Source organism: Lepidochelys kempii, chromosome 2, assembly GCF_965140265.1.
Source record: "Lepidochelys kempii isolate rLepKem1 chromosome 2, rLepKem1.hap2, whole genome shotgun sequence".
In the NCBI taxonomy this organism is placed as follows: Eukaryota; Metazoa; Chordata; order Testudines; family Cheloniidae; genus Lepidochelys; species Lepidochelys kempii.
The window spans coordinates 226,098,240-226,124,029 of NC_133257.1; the positions used below are offsets into that span (position 1 = coordinate 226,098,240).

At 42.2% G+C, this 25,790-nt stretch overlaps 1 protein-coding gene across 3 annotated transcripts in view; it reads right to left on the minus strand.

Annotated features, from left to right (window-relative positions):
- Positions 1 to 25,790, minus strand: part of CDK14 (cyclin dependent kinase 14) — a 501,539-nt gene that overhangs the window by 456,640 nt on the left and 19,109 nt on the right. For all 3 annotated transcript variants that reach the window (XM_073334004.1, XM_073334006.1, XM_073334009.1), the window contains exon 2: positions 22,953 to 22,984. In XM_073334004.1, the coding sequence (XP_073190105.1) occupies positions 22,953 to 22,984 (32 nt within the window). The remainder of the gene's footprint in view (positions 1 to 22,952; positions 22,985 to 25,790) is intronic.

Here is a 25,790-nt window from a genome sequence, read left to right on the forward strand (position 1 = left end):
TCCACATTTCCTTAGGTAACTAAGGCACAGAGAAATGTTCAAGAATTTGCCTGGAATTCACTATGGCTTACTGATCTTCGGCTGCGAAACCTAGACACCCAAGTTGTAATCTCAGATGCAGTAGAACGTCAGAGTTACGAACACCTCAGATATGGTGGTTGTTCGTAACTGAATAACACATTATGGCTGTTCTTTCAGAAGTTTATACCTCAACTTTGACTTAACACAGATTTGAAACTTTACTATCCAGAAGAAAAATGCTGCTTTTAATTTAAATGAAACAAGCACAGAAATAGTTTCCTTACCTTGTCAATTTTTTTAAAATGTTCCCTTTTTTTTAGTAGTTTATCTTTAACACAGTACTGTTCTGTAAAGTATTTGCTTCTTTTTTTGGGGGTGGGGGAGGTGTCTGCTGCTGCCTGATTGTGTACTTCTGGTTCCAAATGAGGTATATGGTTAACTGGTCAGTTTGTAACTCTGGTATTCATAACTCTGAGGTTCTACTGTAATTTACTATGATGTAACAAGAAAAGGAGTACTTGTGACACCTTAGAGACTAACAAATTATTTGAGCATAAGCTTTCGTAAGCTACACCATGAAAGCTTATGCTCAAATAAATTTGTTAGTCTCTAAGGTGCCACAAGTCCTCCTTTTCTTTTTGTGGATACAGACTAACACTGCTGCTACTCTGAAACCTGTTATGATGTAACAGTTTTTCCAACATTCAGTAAGTTAGCACTCTTTGGCTACTGCCCTGGAGTACTGTTCTTCTAAATTACAAGAGAAAATCCTAGTTCGTCACAATACAACAACCTTAATTGTAACTCAAATACGTATTATTTTACCAGTAAATCTCAAAATATAAACACATCACAAAATCTTTTTGAAAAACATGATATATGAATACAATGGTCATCTCCAAAAGCAAATTCATGTGTCTATATTTGTTAAAGTTATAGGTTTGGCCATGAATCAGTAAAATTATATGCTGTTCCTGTTAAAATGCATATACATTATTTAAGAACAATTATACATAGTTTACCAAAACAATTCTGCTAGTTAGTTAATAAACATATTATTTGGTACTATTTCCCATTTGACATTAAATAGCAAAATATATTTTCCTTCAGGAAAGCTATGTTAGTCAGCTAATTCTGGAAATCTACTTTAATACCCACAAAACAACACAAGCAGAGGTTTATCATTAAATGTAAGTGTTCTGTATTTTGAAGGTTTAATCCTGATTATTTTAATGTAGTGCTTTCAAAAGCTGAATTTCCTGCTGTTGGTGTTGTCTGATGTAAGGTTTGAAAACAACAAGAGAAATATATTTCCCATGGAAGGACAGCATGGTACATGATGTAAATTGTCATAGTTCGTTTGAAGCATACTATAATTTACACCAACTGAGGATGAAGCTCATTAATTTTAGGACAACATCATCATCTTTATACACCATCTAAATCCCCTCACTTAGATTCCCACCCTGTTATTGGCCAATCCTCCAAGGTGCTGAGTCCCCTCAACTCCGAATGGCTGATTTCAATGACAGAAGTTGAGGTGGCTTGGCACTTCAGAGAATGCGCTTACCACTTTGTAAGACGCACTGTTTAAGTACGTTGCTATGCAGGGACTTTTAAAATCCCTATTATTAATAATTACACCATAAGTAACAATGGCTCTTTAGCAGCCATTCTAGTCTCTCTTGGCAGTGAGACTAACTCCACTTATTGCAGAGCTCTCCAGCACTGGGTACCATACGTGCAATAAAGTCACATGCTGAAAACAATCACATTTTTTGTGAAAGGAAATTGTGCATATTCTATACAAGTATGCATACTGTTCTGATCACAAACTATTAAAAGAAAAATACGCTACCCAAGTGCACTACTTTCATACCTTTAGCTTCAATTTGGTCAGGCCTTTAGTCAAAAAAAATTTTTTTAAACTCAAAACAAATATTCATTTAATATTGTCTTTTCTGGGTGGGGGCTGCGTAATACAAATTAAAAATAGCAAAACTAAATACCTCCTTGTTTCCCATATTTTCTAAATGAACATAAAATTTCCTCTCAGACTGAACACTTTGGTGCCACATTTCTAGTCAAAGCTAATTTGTATAGCTGAGTTATTAACTCAGGCAAATGCTGATTTATAATGGAAATGCTGACAGATACTTAACAATAGCCGTGCAAATAGCACCAATATATTAAAAAGGCATCTCTGCAGTACGTGATTCTAATGCAGCCCCCATCAATATTTTAAATGGCACATGGAAAGCAATAATACTCCATCTAGAAATGGTTTCCATAATAAAGTCTGTTCACTTTTCAGATAAATATAACAATACACTCAAACCACAGCCACAGATCTATTCAGAGAATAGGAAATGAAACTGAACTTCACTGCATCAAGTGTACACGCCACATAGAAAGTTAATTTTTTGTTTCAAACACACAATTGCCTGTAATAAATTACTATAATACAGTACATATATGACATTCACTCACCATTCATAAGAGATCAGCAGTAAAAAAATGTATCATGATAAAAAAAAATACTAAAATGAGGGCACCAAATATATGTTAAAAAAACTACAACTACAATGTAGCAATTTCTGATTAAAAGACCCTACTCCCCAAAACAGTGGTGATGCACAATAATGTAACTGCTTGCTCCATTTTTCTACTATGTATTAATTTTGTCTAAAGCGAGCTGTACTATTCAAACATAGCAAGACAGTCTCTTCTCCAAAAAACTTATCTGCTAAGGGACAGAACTGTATTTATTTAGAGAAAAAAAGTTGCCCCTAGAATCACATTAAAAAAAAACACAAACAAAACCAAACCAAACCGAACCCAGCTTAAAGCAATTGTCCCTACAGTCCCATTTGCAAGCAATACCCAAAAAAGAACTTGGTAAATAGGGGTTATTCTTATCATGAATGGATAATTAGAGGGTTAAATAAAACCTGAACAAACAACAAAAGGTTAAGAGAAATTGGACGAATCAACAAAAGTTGCAGGGGAAGTGTCGTCATCAAATAACAGTATTTAATTTAAGGATTTTAAAAAGGTGAGAAGGAAGATTATATACGCGATTTAAAAAACCACCATCTCTTCTACTCCTTTACTGGTGTTTTCTCTTGTAAGTTCTTTGGGGAAAGGAGCATTTATGCATCCTGGGTCCTATATAGATAGATAGGAATCTGTTGCTTCCCCTCCCCTGAAGGCATCCTCATCCACTTTTCCCTTCTCTACACTCCATGTTTCTCTCTCCTCTCTCTTCTCTCTCCCCTCTTTTCTCTCTGCTTCTACTCTTACTTAGGCCCACTTTGCACTAGAAGAGGTTTGCTGGTCACTGAGAGCCAGATTGTGCCTTTTGCTGCACACCCATGTGGGGACATAAGGACGCACTGACACCCTTACAGCCTCCTACTTGCTACCTGCATCATGGATAGCATCAGTTGGAGAGAGAGAAGCCTTTGTGGGGCCACTACTTCCCCTCCTCTGCATGTGGGCAGGGAGTGGGCCAGCAGGAAGTGGGAAGAGCCCTCTCCAAACATGCTAGCCTGCATGCAAGGGAAGGAATTTGCACCAAGTACGGGGTTGGCATAAGTTACATCCCAATGTGACTAAGTGGGAGAACCAGAGAACAGACTGGGACCAAATCACAATACAGTCCCAGTTGTCCAACTATACAGAAAGGACAGGAGACACTTGATACGGTTTTAATCAAGCTGCAATTTAATTATTAGATGTCTGGGACTACCCAGCAGATAAAAAGAGCGTAAAGTGTAGGCAACTCCATCTTCATTCAATATCTACCCGGGGGGCTTCCGCCAGCCCCCCTGTTTTTCCATTCAGGTCCTTCCTGAGCCAACCCATGGCGGGGACCTTACCATCTCCCACCCCCTTCCTCCCCCCCGCCCCACCATGAGGGTTAACGTGGGCTATATGAAAGGGGGGTTGGCTCCCTGCCATACCAGTCATAGCAGCCCCCAACTCCACCTCCCTACCCCCATTACAGTCCTTTAACAAACATCTCTTTTTTTAAGTCCTTTACCAAGCCATTTATCCAGTCACTGTGTCCCTTCCCTCTGGAGTACCTGCACTGGACAGCCGCCCCACACTCACGTAATGAGTTACAACATCATAGCCTAACTCCCGTCCCCACTCACCATAACAAAGCCTCCCTGGAACCTGCTGTGGGGAAGGCGAAAAAAACTCCCACTCCACCTAGGTCAATCCCTCCCAGCCCGAAAGGAGCAGCTAGCATGATGCCCACAGCAGGTCCTGACCAAACCTGGTATTTTGCTAGTAAAGGGGAGGGAGAGTGGGTGCTGCTCCGCCTGTTCTGGGAAAAGAGATTCTCCTGCCAGGCTTGCCCCTTTTCAACTCCCCAGCCCTTCGGGTCCCTTCAGATGAGTCAGCGTTGCCCCAGTGACCCACTCCCCTTTCTGCAGCAGCTTCTGAGCCTCACTTCCCCCTCCTGGCCATAAGGCGCTAGTCCCTCTCCTCTGGCAAGCCGGACAACATCCCCTTCCCTTCCCCGCCCCCAATTAAAGGTGCAGTGCGATCAGTCTGCTTCTAGAGCAACACATGTACACACTGCCACATGCCCCGGGCCTAAGGCAAAGCCACAATACAGAGCAAAGTCAATAGCATGGTACGTAACTCTGTGTGTGTGCGCACACGCGCGCATCAGCTTTTGATGATGTTCTAGATGTGTGGATGCGATGAGAAGGATGCAAGGGGACATTACAGAGTGGTTTGTTGGGTAGTTGTCGGCGTATCTGACGATCCTTCCAGTGTATTGAAAGTGAATTGTTTGCAATTGACTTATCACTGCACTTATATTCATTTCTTAAAATAAGAGATATTGGTTAAAAATAAGCTAAAAGCTCATATCTAATTTTCATTTACCATTTGAAAAACAAGTAGATATGAAAGCATTTATACAGATTTCTGTCACAGCCAATGCTTTTAACAGTATTTCAAATATTTACAGCACAATTTAAGTACTTTTTAAAAGTACTGTACACAGCCATTTATAAAAATCTTCATAAATCTCTATAAATAGAAAATACATTTTTCCATTTAATCTGTAGTCTGAAAAATTAGTGTTAGCAAAAGTTCATTTATACTCCACCTATGCATCAGAAACAACATGAGGAAAAAGTACACCTGTACTCCTCTACTTTCCTCCTCCAGAAGTCTGTAATACTTTCTCTTGAATGGTACAATATCAGTTTGACAGGAAAGCAACATCTAAACAGAGCGACTCAAAATACGTGAACTTTAAGATAAAGCAGGACAGAATGTTATCCAGAAAAATGTGTTTCCTCCCAAAAGTAAATAATTGACTATTTGAAAGAAAATTATGTAACGGATAAGGATTTCTTATTATGACACACAAACATTTACACCATCAGTATCAGATCATTAGCCAGCTTTTCCATCTGGACTGTAATTGACTTTTCTAAAATTCTTTTTAGCAACCAACACACTTTATGTTAAATTAGACAACAGTGAATGATTGGATTCATAGTGAGAAGATAAAAGATAAGCACTAAGCATCATTTTACAAATCCCTAATCCTACAGAGATTTACGTTCATGCTTAACTTTCTGTACTGAGTAGTCCTATTGGTGCTTAACTTTACATACTCAGAGTAGTTCTTCTGAAGTCAATGGGGCAACTCCGAGTAGGGAAAGCTAAGCATGTACTCTAGTCTTCACAAGATCAAAAACTAAGGCACCAACATCGCAATCTCTTCTGGCCCCCATGCAGCTCCAAGTGCAGAATTGAAGCCTTTATGTTATGAAAGAAACATGACAAGTGGATGCTACTGCCTAGATAAATACATTACATAATATATAAGATATGTTCAACAGTACAGTCAATATATTGCTTTGCATCATGTTTGTTCTTGCCCGTGAATTCAAGCAACACCTAAAACTCTCTCTGGAGAAGGTGAAAAAGTGACAGGTATAGTGAAAAAAAAGGAAAGAGGGTTGATAGTTACCCAGGATAGTTACCAAGAATTTTCTGTAGTATCTGGCTGGTGAATCTTGCCCATATGCTCAGGGTTTAGCTGATCTCCATATTTGGGGTCAGGAAGGAATTTTCCTCCAGGGCAGATTGGAAGAGGCCCTGGCGGTTTTTCGCCTTCCTCTGTAGCATGGGGCACGGGTCACTTGCTGGAGGATTCTCTGCTCCTTGAAGTCTTTAAACCACGATTTGAGGGCTTCAATAGCTCAGACATAGGTGAGAGGTTTTTCGCAGGAGTGGGTGGGTGAGATTCTGTGGCCTGCGTTGTGCAGGAGGTCAGACTAGATGATCATAATGGTCCCTTCTGACCTTAGTATCTATGATAGCACAGGTAAGGGCAGCGATGTTGGGTGTGATGATTTTTTCCTCCTCTTAGTCATCTTTTTCTTTAAAGAACATAAAGTCACCATGTGCCCATAGCGCAACAGAAATGCCAGCAACAGTTTTGCGATAGACTTCAGTGGTGCAAAACAAAGTTCATCAGTTTAGAAATGCCAGAATGCATTTAAGGAGTGCTTTTTGATTACTGAACTCAGTTGCTAACTTCTGTCATACAGACAGAAAAGTCTTACAAAAAAATCAAGCTAACATATGAAAGGTGATCATTCACTACCCTTTAGCTGGTTTTGCATACTCTGCTTTGGGATTAAACTTTTAGTATTTTACTCCATAATGAGCTAGTTCCGCAGCAAAACTGTTACACCATAATTAGCTAATTCAGGTCAAAGCTATCTCCAGAGATTCATTCATTAGAGTTGCTCGTGCACATTCTTTTCCAAAACAAAGTTGAAAACAACTGAGTGCCTGTTCTTAAACCGTACAAGATGCTGTTAACCATGAGTTACAGAACATTCATAATTATGCCTCAATTTTAAAAAATCCTCAAGTCTGACTCATCAAGTTGCAGCCAAAATGGCTCATTTTCAACATTATGAGCACAATCCTTTGAACTTCTAAACTAGCAAGATTCTAGTCACAAAGATTACCACCGAACATGGAAACAGTGGAAAAATTATGTCCCACTTCCAAAATAGGTTATGCTTTGGTTATGCACACAGCTTCAACGGACCTCAATGAGAGAGGTGTGTGCACAACAGCCAGACTAAGTATGTCAGGTAATCCTCCACAGAGGACAACAGTAGTATTGACAACAACTAAAGGAGTTGCTTCTAAAGCTCAAGTGGTAGAGCCTGTACTTAGGTGCTGAAGTTGAGGTTCGGTCCTTGATGACAATCCACAGTGTGCGAGAATAACGTGCACTGAAGGCACTTACAGTCTTATCCTGCAAGGGTTGTTCACATGAACTCCCATTGATTTCAATGAGAACTCCTAGCATGGAACAATTTCAGGATCAGGTGCTTATAAGGAAAGAAAGATAGCAAGTCTTCAGTGAGACCACTCACCGTAGTAAGTGTTTACAGCACTGGTTCTTAAAAACTGGAACTACTAGGTATTGGGGTTCCCCTGAGATCTCTTCCACACAGCTCCCCAAGAACTCAGTTCAACTCCAGTCTTGTCAGTCAGGTTCCTCTAATGTCATACAATCAAACTACGCTTCAGTTGATCAGGCACAAGTGTAGGGGGTGGGTACATCCAAAAGTTACAGCAAACTTCTTCCCTTATATAACTTCACACACAGGGGTGAAAGTAACTTAAAGGACTTACCGGTACTCTGGAGTCCTGATGAAGGGGCGGGGCTTCAACCGGAAGAGGCGGGGGCCTTTAAATTCCCAGGCACTTTAAATCAGGATTTAAAGGGCCTGGGGCTAAGGCTGTGGGAGCAGCAGCTGGGAGCCCCGGGCCCTTTAAATCACCCCCTGAGCTCCCAGCTGCAGAGGCAACTGAGAGCCCTGGGGTTCGAGGGTAATTTAAAGGGGGCTATTTAAAGGCCCTGGGGCCCGCTACTGCCCCAGCCCTTTAACTTGTCACCGGAGCCCCGCTACCGCTACCCCAGGGCTCTGGCAACAAGGCTCCGGGGACAATTTAAAGGGCCCGGGCCGGATTAACTTTTTGTGGGCCTGGTGCCAAACATATTTGAGGGCCCCCCTGTGGAAAGAAGAGGCCGGGGCAAGAGCACAGCGGGGCATGATGGTGGGGTGGGGAAGGATTGGACCCCAGCTGGAACGAGGTAGGGGCCGGGGCAAGATGAGCACAGTGAAGCATGGGGGGAGAATTAGTCCTTGCTGATTGGAGCAAGGCAGGGGCTGGGGGCAAAAACACAGTGGGGCGGGAGCTAGGGTTGGTCCTTGGAGCAAGGGAGGGACTGGGGGTAAACTGCAAGGGCAGCAGGGCTCAGGATGAGGTAAACAGGATCCCCCACTCACTCCCCTGCCCACATATAATGGGTACCTACCTTCTCCCTGGTTCTAGCCCATTCTCTTGGTCTCTCTCTGCACCAAGCTGAGGGTGGGGGTACACTGAGAACAGGGCTGGGGATGCAGGGTCTGGGAGGGAGTTAGGGTGCAGGAGCAGGCTGGGGGTTGGGGTGCAGGGTCTGTCCAGGAGCTAGAATGAGGGAAGGGGCTCAGGGTTGGGGCAGGAGGTTGGGGTGTGGAGCGCTTACCTGGGGCAGCTCCCATTCGGTGCGAGGGGTGCAGGTGGGTATGTGGGGTGGGGGAGGGTGCAGGAGCTCCCGTTTGGTGCTCAGGGTGGGGGTGGGGAGGTGCAAGAGTCAGGGCAGAGGGCTGGAGGTGTGGCCTGGGGTCATGGGAGTGTGAGGGGGGTGCAGGAGTCAGGGTAGAGGGCCGGGGTGGCTCCCTGCCCTGAGCAGCTCACGGCAGGGGACTGGAGGGGGTATGCCCTGATTCCACCCCCTTCCCCAAGGCCCTGCCCCCGCCTCTTCTCTGCTTCCTCATGCCAGCAAACAGCTGATCAGCAGCAGGGAGAGAGAGTGAGGGGGGAGGGGGAACGCAGGGGGAACTGGGGGAAGAGGCAGGGGATGGCGGAGCTGGGCTGCCAGCGGAGCCTGCCCTGCAGCAGCAGGACAGAGCTCCAGGAGAAGGCAGCACCAAGCTTCTGCCCCCATAGGAGAGCGGGGGGCAGAGAAGAGCGCCAGGGCCCCTTCCGAGCGTGGGCCCTTCAAATAGCCGCTGGAGCCCCACCACCGCTACCCCAGGGCTCCGGCAGCGGGGCTCTGGTGCAAATTTAAAGGGCCCGGGGCTCCAGCCACTGCTGGGAGCCCCAGGCCCTTTAAATTGCCACCTGGGGAAGCCGGTCCGCCCCAGTACGCCGTAGTGGCTTACTTGCACCTCTGTTCACAGAGCACATTTACTATAGATTGCATTACACATTCTGGAATTGGCTTGGTTACCAATCCCTGTACAGCATGCACTGTCCATGCACAACTTACTGTTTTCCTCATCTTCACATTCCTGACTTATCTTAGCCACAATTATTACTAATACTGTGCTTAATATAGACCAAGGGTGCAAGCTCACCTCCCTTGGTATAGGCCACTAGGGTGTAATTTTAACTTGTTTTGCCTTTAATTTTAACTTTGTATTTATTTTAATTACATTATAAAAACTGAAATAAAAAATACATATTTTGTACATTACAACAGAAAATTCAGGTGTGAAAGAGAACATAGACCTGGGTTTATACTAGAAATGGCTGTTTTTAGCTACCACACAATATTTATTATTAGCATAGATAGTTTTTACTTTGCCACCATCCCAACCATACTGTGCAATTTGGAGACTGTTTTCCCAGAATGAACCCACATGCTTGGCAATTCTATCTGTAAGACATATACTTGCACAAGTGTCCCTCAGCAAACAACAGTACAAGTGTGGAACTTTTTAGACCTTGTCTTGATAAAGTATTTGAGGAGGAAAAACACAGTTGTTTTTACACCATATGGGCTGCTGTGGTTTTACATTTAACTTCATGGTATTGGACCCTTGTTTTTTTATTTTTATTATTATGCACCAAGTGGTGTCACATTTTCTGTATTACATTTTTAATATTTATGGTGATAAAAGAGCAAGTTTTACTATTATTTATGTTTAAAGCTGCTTTTATTTTGTATAGCATGTGGGTTTTTTTTTTTACATGCTACACATGATATTAAAACACATTGACTTAATATTCTCCTTTTTTTAAAAGCAATTTCAACATTACTTAAGAACAGCAATACTGGGTCAGACTAATAGTACATCTAGCCCAGTATGTTGTCTTCAGACAGTGGCCAATGCCAGGTGCTTCAGAAGGAATGAACAGAACAGGCAATCACCGACTGTATTATGTATATTATTCACAATTAACAAACCTTTGTTAATGAATTCTTAGCTTTGCTTATTTAATAGACGCAGTTCTTTTGCTGAAATACTTGGTTATGTTCTCACAGCATCTCTGTGTTAGCTTGGTTTTAGAATATACTAATTTTTAAGTGTTTCATTTTTGTACCAATTCTATTAAGGGTTTTTTAGTGTCGTTTCTCCCCCTCACTTTGGTAGTTTTATGTATTTTAAAGTATATTTTGTTTAGAAAGTTGTTTAACAGTTCTTAATTATATTTTATTAAATTTTAGTGGACAATTTTTAGATAAATGCAGATTGGTAAAATTTAATAATGACACAAACTGAACATATTTGTATATTTTAATAGGTTTTAATTTTAAATTGGGATGAGTTTTTAGTTTAGAACTTTTTTATTAACAAAACTTTACTATATATTTTTTTTTGTTTTTATTTTATAGTTGGTAGGTGTTTTCCTCTTTTTTCTTACAATCTGCTCTTTGAGATTATTAATGCTCCTTGCATTGCTCTTAATTGCATTGCTCTTAATTAACTGTACCCAGGTAGGGTGACCAGATGTCCCGATTTTATAGGGACAGTCCTTATATTCAGGGCTTTTTCTTATACAGGCGCCTATTACCCCCCACCCCCTGTCCTGATTTTTCACTTTTGCTATCTGGTCACCCTATACCCAGGTTACATTTCTTCTAATACATTTGGAAGCAGTCAAGCCATAGAGAAATCCCTGTTTCTTTTTTGATGATTTTGACTAAATTGTCCATAGTCCAATAGTTTAAACTAAACTGTTTTTGAACCTGTAGCAACCAGCATAATTGATTATTTACAGATATATTTATTAGGAAGGGCCCATTTCCTTCAGAATTGCTGTAAAGGTTTTTTGTGGGGAAGAAGCATATATTGGTGGTAGTCATCATCTATCAGTCATCTGCCCTTTGCATAATTTGTTTTATAACTAAGGGTTTTACCAGGTATGACTGCACCAAATTATACCAAGTATTTTTCACACTTTTTATATATTTTTACATTCCCCAACTGCTTTATTCCTTCCAAACTTTGCAGTGTTTATTTGTGCAAAAGTTTTTTTTAATTTCTCACTGTTAAAAAAACTACATATTTTTTAAAATGACTTTTTTAAGCCAAACTTTTTCAGTGTTTTTTTTAAATAAAGATTTTAGGACTTATTTTTTAAACTTAGTACACTTTACCTGCAAAGCTATACTCATTAAATACAGCTCTTGAAGGATGGCTGCTCTTTACTTTGGATTTATGTAAATAGGTAACCGACACTGTTTTCTCCCTGACCTTTCAGGGATTTTTTTCCATTTAGTTTATTTCCTCCTCTACATCTTTGATTTCCTTTTTATGCCTTTCACATTTATTCCTTAAAGTGGCACACTTTATTTGTAAAGTTTTAGCCAGGACCAATAATCCTTGTGAAACATCTGCCTTGATTTGGGCTTTCTTTGCCTTAGGATTAAAAAAACAAAAAAACAAAAAAAAAATTTTTATAGTAGCCAATGGATCTATTTTTTAATCTTTTATTGGCATTTAACAGACCTTTGCTATGCTCTTCCAAGTATTTTTAATACCATTCTTTGAAGTTCGCTTTCTTACTCTCTTTCAGTCTCCCCCTAACACTTCTTTGGGGAGTCCATAAGGCCTGCCCTTAGAGTTAACCCAGTTTTCCAGCATGGCACTCACTTCCTTATAGTTAAACCCTTAAATTCTTCCAATACTTTTTTATTTTTATTTTTTTAATGCTAGGTTGCGACCCTTATGTGTATACGTCACCTGCTCCAAGCGTGCAGATCTAAGTGACGGCACCAGTGTGCTGGGGTTCCCCCAAGACCTCTTCCATTCAGTTCCCCAAAAAGTCAGTTTGATTCCAGTCTCATAACTAGGGTTCCTTTATTGTCATACATTCAAACTATACTTGAGTTGCTCATGCTCAAGTGTAGGGAGTGGGTACAGGGTATAGCACACATCCAAAAGTACAGAGGAAACCTCTTGCTTTACACATCACATTGCATGTACTGTACATTACATCACACGTTTTGGAACTGGCTTGGTTACTCTGTAAGAACCAATCCCTATACAACAGGCACCGTCCATGCACAACTTACTCTTTACCTCACCTTTACATGCACAACTTATCTTATCCATAGTTATCTATTGTAGATGGTTCCCTGGGCATTCCCCTGATTTTAGCTAGTACAGACATTTTGTTTCCAGGCTAATGACCCATTTACCTCCCTAACACTATCACCCAAGAAATGAGGCCTCATTCATGTCCAATTACACATGTCCATACTAGGTATCTGGATTGACTTTAAGATGGAATAAATCAGTATAAATTCCTACATCCAGCTAAATTCCTACTTGTGCTTACATGCACATTTATCTTCATAATCACAACTAAAAAGGGACTGTGTATTAGGAAATCTAAGAAAATAAATCTAAAAGATAGCTTAGTAAATGTGATTGCAGATCCACCAAATACCTCAGAAAGAACGGGAAGAGAGACACAATGAAGCAGGAGATTTAAGGGGATTTAATATCTCTGACAGCCAGGACTGATGAATGGTAGATGCAAGATGGAAAGAATTGAGTACTTCCCTCTCTAATATTGGCCGGTGGCCAATGCTAGATGCTTCAGAGGGAATGAACAGAACAGGGCAATTATCGAGAGAGATCCCTCCCATCATCCAGTCCTAGTTTCTGGCTGAGGATTAGGGGGGTGTCTGACCATCTTGGCTAACAGCCCAATGACTCCAAGATCTCTTTCTTGAGAGGTAACCGCTAATTTTGTATGTACATTTGGGATTATTTTTCCCAATACGCATTACTTTGCAATTAACGTTGAATTTCATCTGCCATTTTGTTGCCCAGTTTTGTGAGATAACTAACTCTTTGCAGTCAGCTATGAATCTAAATAGAGTGTCTGTAGGCGACTTCTTTGCTAGTCAATGGAACTAAGGCTCACAAGCTAAAAATGGCCATGACTACCTCTTTGCATATGACATTTTCTCAAATGGGCTTATCAGCAATTTGAGACAGCAATATAAAACATGAAGCAATATACTGAAGTTTGTGAGCAAGAAGAATGGAGCAGACAAACAGCAGGATAATAATGAAGTCTCCATGTCAGAACCTATGATAAAAGAGAAGAGCAATTCCCTCGCTTTACTTCAGGTGGATTTCAAAGGGAGGGCAACTGTACCTTCAACTACACTGGAACCCTCTTTCTGGGGGAGACAGGGCACAGGCAAGAAGAAATAGCATTTTGGGAATCAAGAAGATGGCATGAAAGCGAACGTCCAACTCCTAGTCCACCAACAAAACTAGAAACCAAGACAATCATAAATATTCAAATGAAATTTTAGAAGACTTAAGTACCTGATCCAAAGCCCACTTGAGCCAATAGGAGTCTTTGCATGGATTTCAACAGTCTTTGGATCAGGCTCCTAAAAGAAAGGATTTATAAATCCACAGCCACAGTGATCCTGATGCAGCTTCTGAGTGGTCTGAAATTTGCATATCAAAAGGAACTGGCAGAAGACACAAACACAGGAATAAAAAGAAAAGGAGGACTTGTGGCACCTTAGAGACTAACCAATTTATTTGAGCATGAGCTTTCGTGAGCTACAGCTCACTTCATCAGATGTTTACCGTGGAAACTGCAGCAGACTTTATATACACACAGAAATCATGAAACAATACCTCCTCCCACCCCACTGTCCTGCTGGTAATAGCTTATCTAAAGTGATCAACAGGTGGGCCATTTCCAGCACAAATCCAGGTTTTCTCACCCTCCACCCCCCCACACAAATTCACTCTCCTGCTGGTGCTAGCCCATCCAAAGTGACAACTCTTTACATAATCAAGTCGGGCTATTTCCTGCATAGATCAAGGTTTTCTCACATCCCCCCCGCCCCCATACACACACAAACTCACTCTCCTGCTGGTAATAGCTCATCTAAACTGACCATTCTCCAGGTTTAAATCCAAGTTAAACCAAAACATCTGGGGGGGGGGGTAGGAAAAAACAAGAGGAAACAGGCTACCTTGCATAATGACTTAGCCACTCCCAGTCTCTATTTAAGCCTAAATTAATAGTATCCAATTTGCAAATGAATTCCAATTCAGCAGTTTCTCGCTGGAGTCTGGATTTGAAGTTTTTTTGTTTTAAGATAGCGACCTTCATGTCTGTGATTGCGTGACCAGAGAGATTGAAGTGTTCTCCGACTGGTTTATGAATGTTATAATTCTTGACATCTGATTTGTGTCCATTTATTCTTTTACGTAGAGACTGTCCAGTTTGACCAATGTACATGGCAGAGGGGCATTGCTGGCACATGATGGCATAGATCACATTGGTGGATGTGCAGGTGAACGAGCCTCTGATAGTGTGGCTGATGTTATTAGGCCCTGTGATGGTGTCCCCTGAATAGATATGTGGGCACAATTGGCAACGGGCTTTGTTGCAAGGATAAGTTCCTGGGTTAGTGGTTCTGTTGTGTGGTATGTGGTTGTTGGTGAGTATTTGCTTCAGGTTGCGGGGCTGTCTGTAGGCAAGGACTGGCCTGTCTCCCAAGACTTGTGAGAGTGTTGGGTCATCCTTTAGGATAGGTTGTAGATCCTTAATAATGCGTTGGAGGGGTTTTAGTTGGGGGCTGAAGGTGACGGCTAGTGGTGTTCTGTTATTTTCTTTGTTAGGCCTGTCCTGTAGTAGGTAACTTCTGGGAACTCTTCTGGCTCTATCAATCTGTTTCTTTACTTCTGCAGGTGGGTATTGTAGTTGTAAGAAAGCTTGACAGAGATCTTGTAGGTGTTTGTCTCTGTCTGAGGGGTTGGAGCAAATGCGGTTGTATCGCAGAGCTTGGCTGTAGACGATGGATCGTGTGGTGTGGTCAGGGTGAAAGCTGGAGGCATGCAGGTAGGAATAGCGGTCAGTAGGTTTACGGTATAGGGTGGTGTTTATGTGGCCATTGTTTATTAGCACTGTAGTGTCCAGGAAGTGGATCTCTTGTGTGGACTGGACCAGGCTGAGGTTGGTGGTGGGATGGAAATTGTTGAAATCATGGTGGAATTCCTCAAGGGCTTCTTTTCCATGGGTCCAGATGATGAAGATGTCATCAATATAGCGCAAGTAGAGTAGGGGCTTTAGGGGACGAGAGCTGAGGAAGCGTTGTTCTAAATCAGCCATAAAAATGTTGGCATACTGTGGGGCCATGCGGGTACCCATAGCAGTGCCACTGATCTGAAGGTATACATTGTCCCCAAATGTGAAATAGTTATGGGTAAGGACAAAGTCACAAAGTTCAGCCACCAGGTTAGCCGTGACATTATCGGGGATAGTGTTCTTGACGGCTTGTAGTCCATCTTTGTGTGGAATGTTGGTGTAGAGGGCTTCTACATCCATAGTAGCCAGGATGGTGTTATCAGGAAGATCACCGATGGATTGAAGTTTCCTCAGGAAGTCAGTGGTGTCTCGAAGGTAGCTGGGAGTGCTGGTAGCGTAGGGCCTGAGGAGGGAGTCTACATAGCCAGACAATCCTGCTGTCAGGGTGCCAATGCCTGAGATGATGGGGCGCCCAGGATTTCCAGGTTTATGGATCTTGGGTAGTAGATAGAATATCCCAGGTCGGGGTTCCAGGGGTGTGTCTGTGCGGATTTGATCTTGTGCTTTTTCAGGAAGTTTCTTGAGCAAATGCTGTAGTTGCTTTTGGTAACTCTCAGTGGGATCATAGGGTAATGGCTTGTAAAAACTCGTGTTGGAGAGCTGCCGAGCAGCCTCTTGTTCATATTCCGACCTATTCATGATGACAACAGCACCTCCTTTGTCAGCCTTTTTGATTATGATGTCAGAAAAGCAGCATCACTTGCCCCATAACCTCAGCCATGCGGAACGCAATGCCATCCACAGCCTCAGAAACAACTCTGACATCATAATCAAAAAGGCTGACAAAGGAGGTGCTGTTGTCATCATGAATAGGTCGGAATATGAACAAGAGGCTGCTCGGCAGCTCTCCAACACGAGTTTCTACAAGCCATTACCCTATGATCCCACTGAGAGTTACCAAAAGCAACTACAGCATTTGCTCAAGAAACTTCCTGAAAAAGCACAAGATCAAATCCGCACAGACACACCCCTGGAACCCCGACCTGGGATATTCTATCTACTACCCAAGATCCATAAACCTGGAAATCCTGGGCGCCCCATCATCTCAGGCATTGGCACCCTGACAGCAGGATTGTCTGGCTATGTAGACTCCCTCCTCAGGCCCTACGCTACCAGCACTCCCAGCTACCTTCGAGACACCACTGACTTCCTGAGGAAACTTCAATCCATCGGTGATCTTCCTGATAACACCATCCTGGCTACTATGGATGTAGAAGCCCTCTACACCAACATTCCACACAAAGATGGACTACAAGCCGTCAAGAACACTATCCCCGATAATGTCACGGCTAACCTGGTGGCTGAACTTTGTGACTTTGTCCTTACCCATAACTATTTCACATTTGGGGACAATGTATACCTTCAGATCAGCGGCACTGCTATGGGTACCCGCATGGCCCCACAGTATGCCAACATTTTTATGGCTGATTTAGAACAACGCTTCCTCAGCTCTCGTCCCCTAAAGCCCCTACTCTACTTGCGCTATATTGATGACATCTTCATCATCTGGACCCATGGAAAAGAAGCCCTTGAGGAATTCCACCATGATTTCAACAATTTCCATCCCACCACCAACCTCAGCCTGGTCCAGTCCACACAAGAGATCCACTTCCTGGACACTACAGTGCTAATAAACAATGGCCACATAAACACCACCCTATACCGGAAACCTACTGACCGCTATTCCTACCTGCATGCCTCCAGCTTTCACCCTGACCACACCACACGATCCATCGTCTACAGCCAAGCTCTGCGATACAACCGCATTTGCTCCAACCCCTCAGACAGAGACAAACACCTACAAGATCTCTGTCAAGCTTTCTTACAACTACAATACCCACCTGCAGAAGTAAAGAAACAGATTGATAGAGCCAGAAGAGTTCCCAGAAGTTACCTACTACAGGACAGGCCTAACAAAGAAAATAACAGAACACCACTAGCCGTCACCTTCAGCCCCCAACTAAAACCCCTCCAACGCATTATTAAGGATCTACAACCTATCCTAAAGGATGACCCAACACTCTCACAAGTCTTGGGAGACAGGCCAGTCCTTGCCTACAGACAGCCCCGCAACCTGAAGCAAATACTCACCAACAACCACATACCACACAACAGAACCACTAACCCAGGAACTTATCCTTGCAACAAAGCCCGTTGCCAATTGTGCCCACATATCTATTCAGGGGACACCATCACAGGGCCTAATAACATCAGCCACACTATCAGAGGCTCGTTCACCTGCACATCCACCAATGTGATCTATGCCATCATGTGCCAGCAATGCCCCTCTGCCATGTACATTGGTCAAACTGGACAGTCTCTACGTAAAAGAATAAATGGACACAAATCAGATGTCAAGAATTATAACATTCATAAACCAGTCGGAGAACACTTCAATCTCTCTGGTCACGCAATCACAGACATGAAGGTCGCTATCTTAAAACAAAAAAACTTCAAATCCAGACTCCAGCGAGAAACTGCTGAATTGGAATTCATTTGCAAATTGGATACTATTAATTTAGGCTTAAATAGAGACTGGGAGTGGCTAAGTCATTATGCAAGGTAGCCTGTTTCCTCTTGTTTTTTCCTACCCCCCCCCAGATGTTTTGGTTTAACTTGGATTTAAACCTGGAGAATGGTCAGTTTAGATGAGCTATTACCAGCAGGAGAGTGAGTTTGTGTGTGTATGGGGGTGGGGGGGATGTGAGAAAACCTTGATCTATGCAGGAAATAGCCCGACTTGATTATGTAAAGAGTTGTCACTTTGGATGGGCTAGCACCAGCAGGAGAGTGAATTTGTGTGGGGGGGTGGAGGGTGAGAAAACCTGGATTTGTGCTGGAAATGGCCCACCTGTTGATCACTTTAGATAAGCTATTACCAGCAGGACAGTGGGGTGGGAGGAGGTATTGTTTCATGATTTCTGTGTGTATATAAAGTCTGCTGCAGTTTCCACGGTAAACATCTGATGAAGTGAGCTGTAGCTCACGAAAGCTCATGCTCAAATAAATTGGTTAGTCTCTAAGGTGCCACAAGTCCTCCTTTTCTTTTTGCGAATACAGACTAACACGGCTGTTCCTCTGAAACACAGGAATGTGTAGCTTATAGCTGCCAATGGTAGTTATTGTTGGGGGAGAAAAAAAAAAGATACAGGGCAACATGAAAATAAGTTATTACAGTGTTTTCAGTGTGAAACACCGTGAGGTCAATCTTCAGTACTTTTAGGATCTGGATGTATTATGAACATTACTGAGCCGTGACAAATATAGGGCCAATACCAACTCAGTTACATACACAAATAAGCCAGAAGAAGGGCTTACAAGAAGTCCATGGGACTACTTACACATTTAAAGTTACATGGGAGTTTAAGTGCTTTGATGGATTGGTGCCAACATGAGCAAGATCTGCCCTATGCTCAGAAAACTTTAAATTTAAAAAGTAAAAACTTGGTTTCATCATAGCAACAGTAACAAGAAGAGTTCAGGTACAAAACAAAAGTGACAAATACTGCAGAATTTTTCTGCAACTTTATTTCAGGCATACATTATAATATATTTGCCTATGGAGAGACCTACCTGCACCAGAAACAGTACTAAAAGGCTTCCAGAAAAAATTAAACACATTCTGTTTCTGAGATATGAAATTTAATCGATGAACCAGGACGACCCACAAAATGTATTCATACGCTTTGCTGTCCTTGACTTTTCTTGGTCTTAATTCACTAGAGAAATTGATTTCATATTCCACAGAAAGCAATTATGTTTTATATAATTTTAGCAGGTTTTTCTTCAAAGGGGAGAAGTTTCCCACAGTAGTCTATATAGCTGAGCTACTGTATCCAATGTAGAACAAACAGTGAATCTATTGATTGACAAAGAACGAGCAAGCTCCAAGTGTATGTACAACATGTAGCCACGGACCTGGCTGTATGCCTGTAGCAAGCAGTTTTAAAAGTGAGCTGCAAAAGAAACACTCCATTAAGATGTGTAAAGACAGATTCAAATGGATGCTTTTATCTTGAAATTTCAGGTCTCAGCTACCCTGCTTTTGCTAGAGGACATTATGGAGGGCTAGAAAAGAATATGGATACCACAGAAGGCTAAAACCTAGATAAACCTTTCCCTACTGAGCTAAGGGCTAAATTGGAGGTGCAGTATATTTTTAGGCCCCACCCTCAAACCCTTTGGTAGCTATGGTATGATCCCTACTTCATAGGCTGGTTCTCTTCCATGCAGGGATAATCTATGCTGTGGACAAAAATACAAAACACCCTTTAGTTCCATGCTGGGAACAGGAGAGGGAGTGTTTCAGCTGCTTGGTGAGAGGATGGTTCACGCTAACTACATTTACTGTTTCAGTGCTCTATCTCCCACATTCTAGAGCATGGACTGGAGGGTGCTTGAATAATAACTGGCCCCTTCTCTCTTATCCCCACATCCTTGTATTTATGCTTCTTGCCCCCACAATTTTCAGTAAGGCTATATCCCTTCAGGAGTGTCAGTACTATGCCCACTAGCCAGAAGATGCTGGTGGTGAAAGAATCACAAAGACCCATTTCAGAAACGGTCTGGAGATTTTCTTGGGACAGTTTAAGATTGTCAATTGCTCTGCTGCTGTTCTTTGAAGTATTAGTTCTCAAAGGAAAATATGTCATTGTTACAGGGTATATAGTTATTGCTAAAGATTGTTTTATACTCCTTAGTGAAAACTGTCAGAAAAAGGAGAAATTACATTCGCCTGTGCCACATACCTTCTTTTTATTTATATTTTAGGATAGGTAATTGATAGAAGCTGTTGTGTTGAGTCTAAAGAGGATTACTTATACTTTTTGCTGTTATTCTATATTATCAGTTAATAACTGATAAGTTTTCAAGTACATAAAAAGTTGTCACAAGGAAGAGGGAGAAAAATTGATCTCATAAACCTCTGAGAATAGAACAAGAAGTAATGGGCTTAAATTGCAGCATGGGTGGTTTAGGTTGGACATTAGGAAAAACTTCCTGTCAGGGTGGTTAAGCACTGGAATAAATTGCCTAGGGAGGTTGTGGAATCTCCATCATTGGGGATTTTTAAAAGCAGGTTAGATAAACACCAGTCAGGGATGGTCTAGATAACACACAGTCCTGCCATGAGTGCAGGGGACTGAACTAGGTGACCTCTGGAGGTACCTTCCAATCCTATGATTACCTACATACACACACTTTTCTTCTGCAAAATGTCACCCAAAAATAAGGAGGGGACAGATATTGACAATGTCACACCTACCCCTTTTGTATGCATACTGGGGACAAAAGAAAAGATTCTCATTTATTTTCCTCTCTATGAGCCTTCTCTCGCTAACACTGCAGCAATCCATATACTGATCAGCCAGACTCCCTTAAAGACTTACTTAAAAAAAAATATTACTCCTGCCATGTACACACTGAATTCAACCAGAGCATGTGCAGAAACAGTCTCATTTGTACAAATGGAAACCCAGACACATAAGAAACACTGTTGAGCTGTATATGAGGCCTCCTCCACAAGTGGTATGTGCAATTTGCTTTCCTTTAAGATTTGGAAGTGCTTCATACTTAACAGGTGGATTTTGTTCCTTCCAAAATCAAGTTCTAGTTTAAGGCAAGTTATTGATAAAGCATTTTCTTCTTGGTTACGTGGATTGCATTTAAAAACAACAAGAACATCCTGTCAATTTTATTACAAACAATTCAGCCTCCTACAGACACCAGAAGCAAAGCAGCAAAACGTGCCAGATTTCTAATAAAACCGAAGGACTCAGGCTACATCCATACTACAAGCTAGGGAGGGGATTCTCAACTTGCACAGACATTCTTGCGCTTGCTCTCATCTGAGCTAGCACACTAAGAACTGGACTGGAGAGGCAGTAGCATGGGCAGCAGTGACATGTGCTAGCAGCCCCAGGAGCACCCAGGGGTTCAGGTAGGTTTGTGCACAGGGCAGTTAGCACATTCACTGCTGCCCACGCTACTATTTTTAGCTTTGCTAGGTCAAATGAAAGCTAGTGAGAGTATGTCTACACAGGCTGGGAATCACACCCCTAGCACGTAGTGCAGATACAGCCTGAGCCACCATACTTACCAGCAAACAGCAGCAATTCGCTTACAGGTGATCCACGTTCTAACACTATGTGGACAGCTGTTGTGGATGGGGCCCACCTGTGCCAGAACCATGTTCTAAAGATTATCGTATCTTAGCCATGGCTCTGAGCTAGGGATTCCTTTAGTGTTCTAACAAAGCTTGACCTGCCTACACTGCCTCTACTCCAGAGCCATTTACAACACTTATTCATGGGTACAAAGCCTGAGCGAACAGGACAAAACAAATCTGGCCCCAGGGGTGCTAGAACAATTTGTACAGTGCTGAGATCCATTGAACCAAACTGTAAACCCTGTATATGACGGAAACCACTTCCAGGCAGGTGTGGCAGCATATCCACCCCACACCCTACCTCCCGCACTCCTACTTCCAGCACTTATGTTTGGCCCTAAAGTCTGAACCAATGAAGTGAAAAGCACCAAGTGCTTCCTCACTCATTTATTTCAGGATCAGGCCATTAAACAGTGAGGTACCTTCCGTTCAAACCAAAAACATAACCGCTGCCTATGCCGTAGCAAGGTAATTATTATCCAAGTCCTTACGCTCTGAATATAATACAGAAGAAAATACAAATAGCCAGAAACTGTAAGATTATTTCATGGAAAGGAAGAGATGCTGCTATTCATTTCCATCTATGTGGTTAGAAGGAAATGTAAAGTAATGACTTGTGATTGATTACATTACCGGCAATTTCTCACACTAATAAATCTTGTGGTCCAGGATAACATACTCTGAACCCCATTTCCACCAGAAACAAGCATCACGAATCACCAAGTGTCTGCACTTGTCTTGCAAATTAAGAGAGTCTTAAATCATATTGTATGTTTTGTGCCCCACACAATTTAACTTTGGCTCCACTGTGTTGGTGCCACCACTTGTATAAAAACTGATTGGTGAATAACTTCCTAAAGGAGGATTAATCATAGCTTCAGGTCTAACCAGAGCATACTACTTATTCAACCAACACCAAGGACCCAACAACAGCAATGTCCTGTATGATGTGTTCCCTCAAAAGATATTCAGTTTATATCTTTTATATAAATATGTATATACTGTTTATTATAAAGACGACTAATGGCTCAGTTCTGTAAAGCATTTTCTCACTATGTAACAATGTAATACTTCGCATAAAATATGTTTATAGAAACGAGCATTCAGCTCAAGGTCTTCCGTAAAAACACTCATCTGATAGTCATTAGGGAGGTGAAAAGATACTCAGATTATATGCATGTACACATACGCACACTAATATGATAAAGCAAATGTTACTTTTAACATAGCAAGAAATCTGTAGCAATTAAACATATCTGGATTAAGTAAGGTACAAAGATATTTAACTTACCTCATCAAGGCTGCTATCTTCTTTCTTCAAGGCTTTAAAATAAAAAAAAAGAAAAAGAAAGAAATTATGTCACGCATTTCAATGAATATAAAATAATTAACTCCGGGAATAAAAAGAGAAAAATAGAGTAACTTTTTTCTGTAGTAACAGGAAAGAACAGACTGGCCTGAATAACAATTTTATAATCAAAATATGAAACTGTAAATTGAATGTAGAACTGCACAGCATGTATCTGAGAAACATTTTTCATAAATATGTAAATCAGGCTGTCCTCTCAGGTTAAAGGAAAATAGGAGTCTACAAATTTTTACTTTAATTCCTATTGAGCATGAAAACACTTCAAGGAGAGTGACTGAACTGCAGAAAGCCATGTGTAAATCAGACCTATCACATACACCATAACAGATTCAGTTCATATAGAACTCAACATTTCCAATACAACAGAGCATGCATTGTGACCAGCATTCATTATACTCTTCTATGGTTTACATTAAGATGACAGCACAGATCTCACATACTATGATAATGTTTATTGCATGCAAATACACTATCAGCCAAAGGTGAAGTCAACATAGGAGAGAGACTTGGCATGTGAAGCAGCGAGCCAAGGCGGAAAAAAATGGTGTGAGCAGTTTTGCAGCTCTGACAGAGGCTAATCCATTTGAAGCATTTCATTGAGCCTACTAGATACCTGCACTGAAATGTAAATTAAGTTAATTTCTTCAATTCGCTACTGGAATTGTATCAGCCTGCAGGCTAATGGATCTATTTAATTTATGCACATATTGTGGTCACATCATCCAGAAACTGCGTTCTGAAATGAATTAAAAACCACTACCTCCATGAGTTTGCTCTTTGGTGACTACCTTGAACAGTTAAAATGAACCAAGTCATTGTACTGCGGGATTGGAGTATTTTTACAAGGGTTTATATGTTTACAGTTAGCAGCTGAATGGTGAGAATTGTAGAGGTTATGCTGCCCCAACATCTAGAACAATCCTCCTCTCCTCTTCCACTTAGTGCTCAGTTTCCTCCATAAAATCATTCCCTCAAATCATCTCCTCTTGGGTCTTGTCTACACTGGTGAAAATGTGACCCATAAATCTATTAGAGGTAGCAATGATGGATAGGGCTCAAGCATTTTACTACTATATTGTCAGACAAAACACCGCTACTGTTTTGCCTGTGCCACAGTTTCTATCATTCCTACCACAGGTGGTGAATTACCAGGCCCATTTTTCCAAATCCAAAAAAGGCCCAGAGGTCTTGTCTTTTGTTTGCCTTTACATTGCAAGCTCATTGGGGCAGAGAACATGTCTTACTTACAGCCTGAAAACGACTTATCTAGTTTTTATACTAAGTAACAGTATTGGTGTTTTGCCAAGTAGTTTGGGGAGTACACTGTACTTTGTGTATCAAATGTAATTTTTATTGCAATGAAATAAGGACTGAAGTAAAGACAGAAAGTTTATACACTGCAGCAGTGCCAACCCCAGGTGTTCAAATAGCATGAACCAGGCCCCAAAAAGTCATGAGATTAGGAGAATATATACACATTTTCCATTCTTTTAATTTGATTTTGGGTTTTGAGCCTGTAGGGGGCACTTTAGTCATATTTTGAAAAAAAATCAGTGGAGAAAAACTTGACAAAATGAATCGGAATTCTCATGTAATCACAGATGCTAGGACTTCAACAAAAACACCAAATGTTACAAGTCTCATAATTGAATCATGGGGTGGCAAGCAATACGAATAACGTTGGGATAGGGCCAGAAATTAGGAATTCAGGGTGTGTGAAGAGGCTCTGGGTTGGGGGAGGAGGTTGGGGTGTGGGGTCTGTGGTGGGGCAGAGGATGAGGAGTTTGGGGTGTAGTAGGGGGCTCCAGGCTGCGACAGGGGGTTGGGGCACAGGAGAGGGTGGGGGCTTTGGAAGGGAGATTGGGTGTGGGAGGGGGGTCAGGGCTGGGACACGGGGTTGGGGTGCAGGCTCTGGGAAGGAGTTTGCAGAAGGGGGCTCTGGTGTGTGGGTTGGGGAGAGAGAGGGCGTGAGGGTGCAGGCTCCAGGCAGTGCTTACCTCAGGCAGCTCCCCAGAAGGGGCAACATGTCCCTAGGGTCCAAGGCAGACGCATGGCCAGGCAGCTCTGCCCGGTGCATGCTGCCCACACAGCTCCCATTGGCTGGGAACTGCAACTGGCTGGGAACTGCAGAGCCAGCGCTTGGGGCGGGGGCAGAACACGGAGCCCCCTGGCTGCGCCTCCACCTAGGAGGCAAGGGACATATTGCTGCTTCCGAGGAACCGCACGGAGCTAGGAAGGGAGCCTGCCTTAGCCCCGCTGCACTGCCAACCAGACTTTTAACAGCCCGGTCAGCAGTGCTGACTGAAGCCCTTTTCAACCAGGTGTTCCAGTTGAAAACCAGACACCTGGCAACCCTAGTTATGCTGTATTCTGGATATTTTTCTAGCTTGTCTTTACCTTTAATTGTATTTTAACTTTGACTGAAATGGATATTTAAGAATTGTGATATAGAGAAATCAAAATATGAGGATTTTCTTAGCCAGTAAAACTAAAACCCTTGACAATTCTCAGTTGGAGAATGAAATTTTAATTAACAAATAGCTATCTGACCTAGGGTTGCCAGGCATCTAGTTTTCTACTGGAACACCTGGTCGAAAAGGGATCCTAGCAGCTTCAGTCAGCACCGCTGACTGCGCTGCTAAAAGGCCAGTTGGCAACAGAGCGGTGCTAAGGCAGACTCCTTGCCTACCCTGGCTCTGCACAGCTCCCGGAAGCGGCGAGCACGTCCAGCTTCTAGGTGCAGGTGCAGCCACAGGGGCT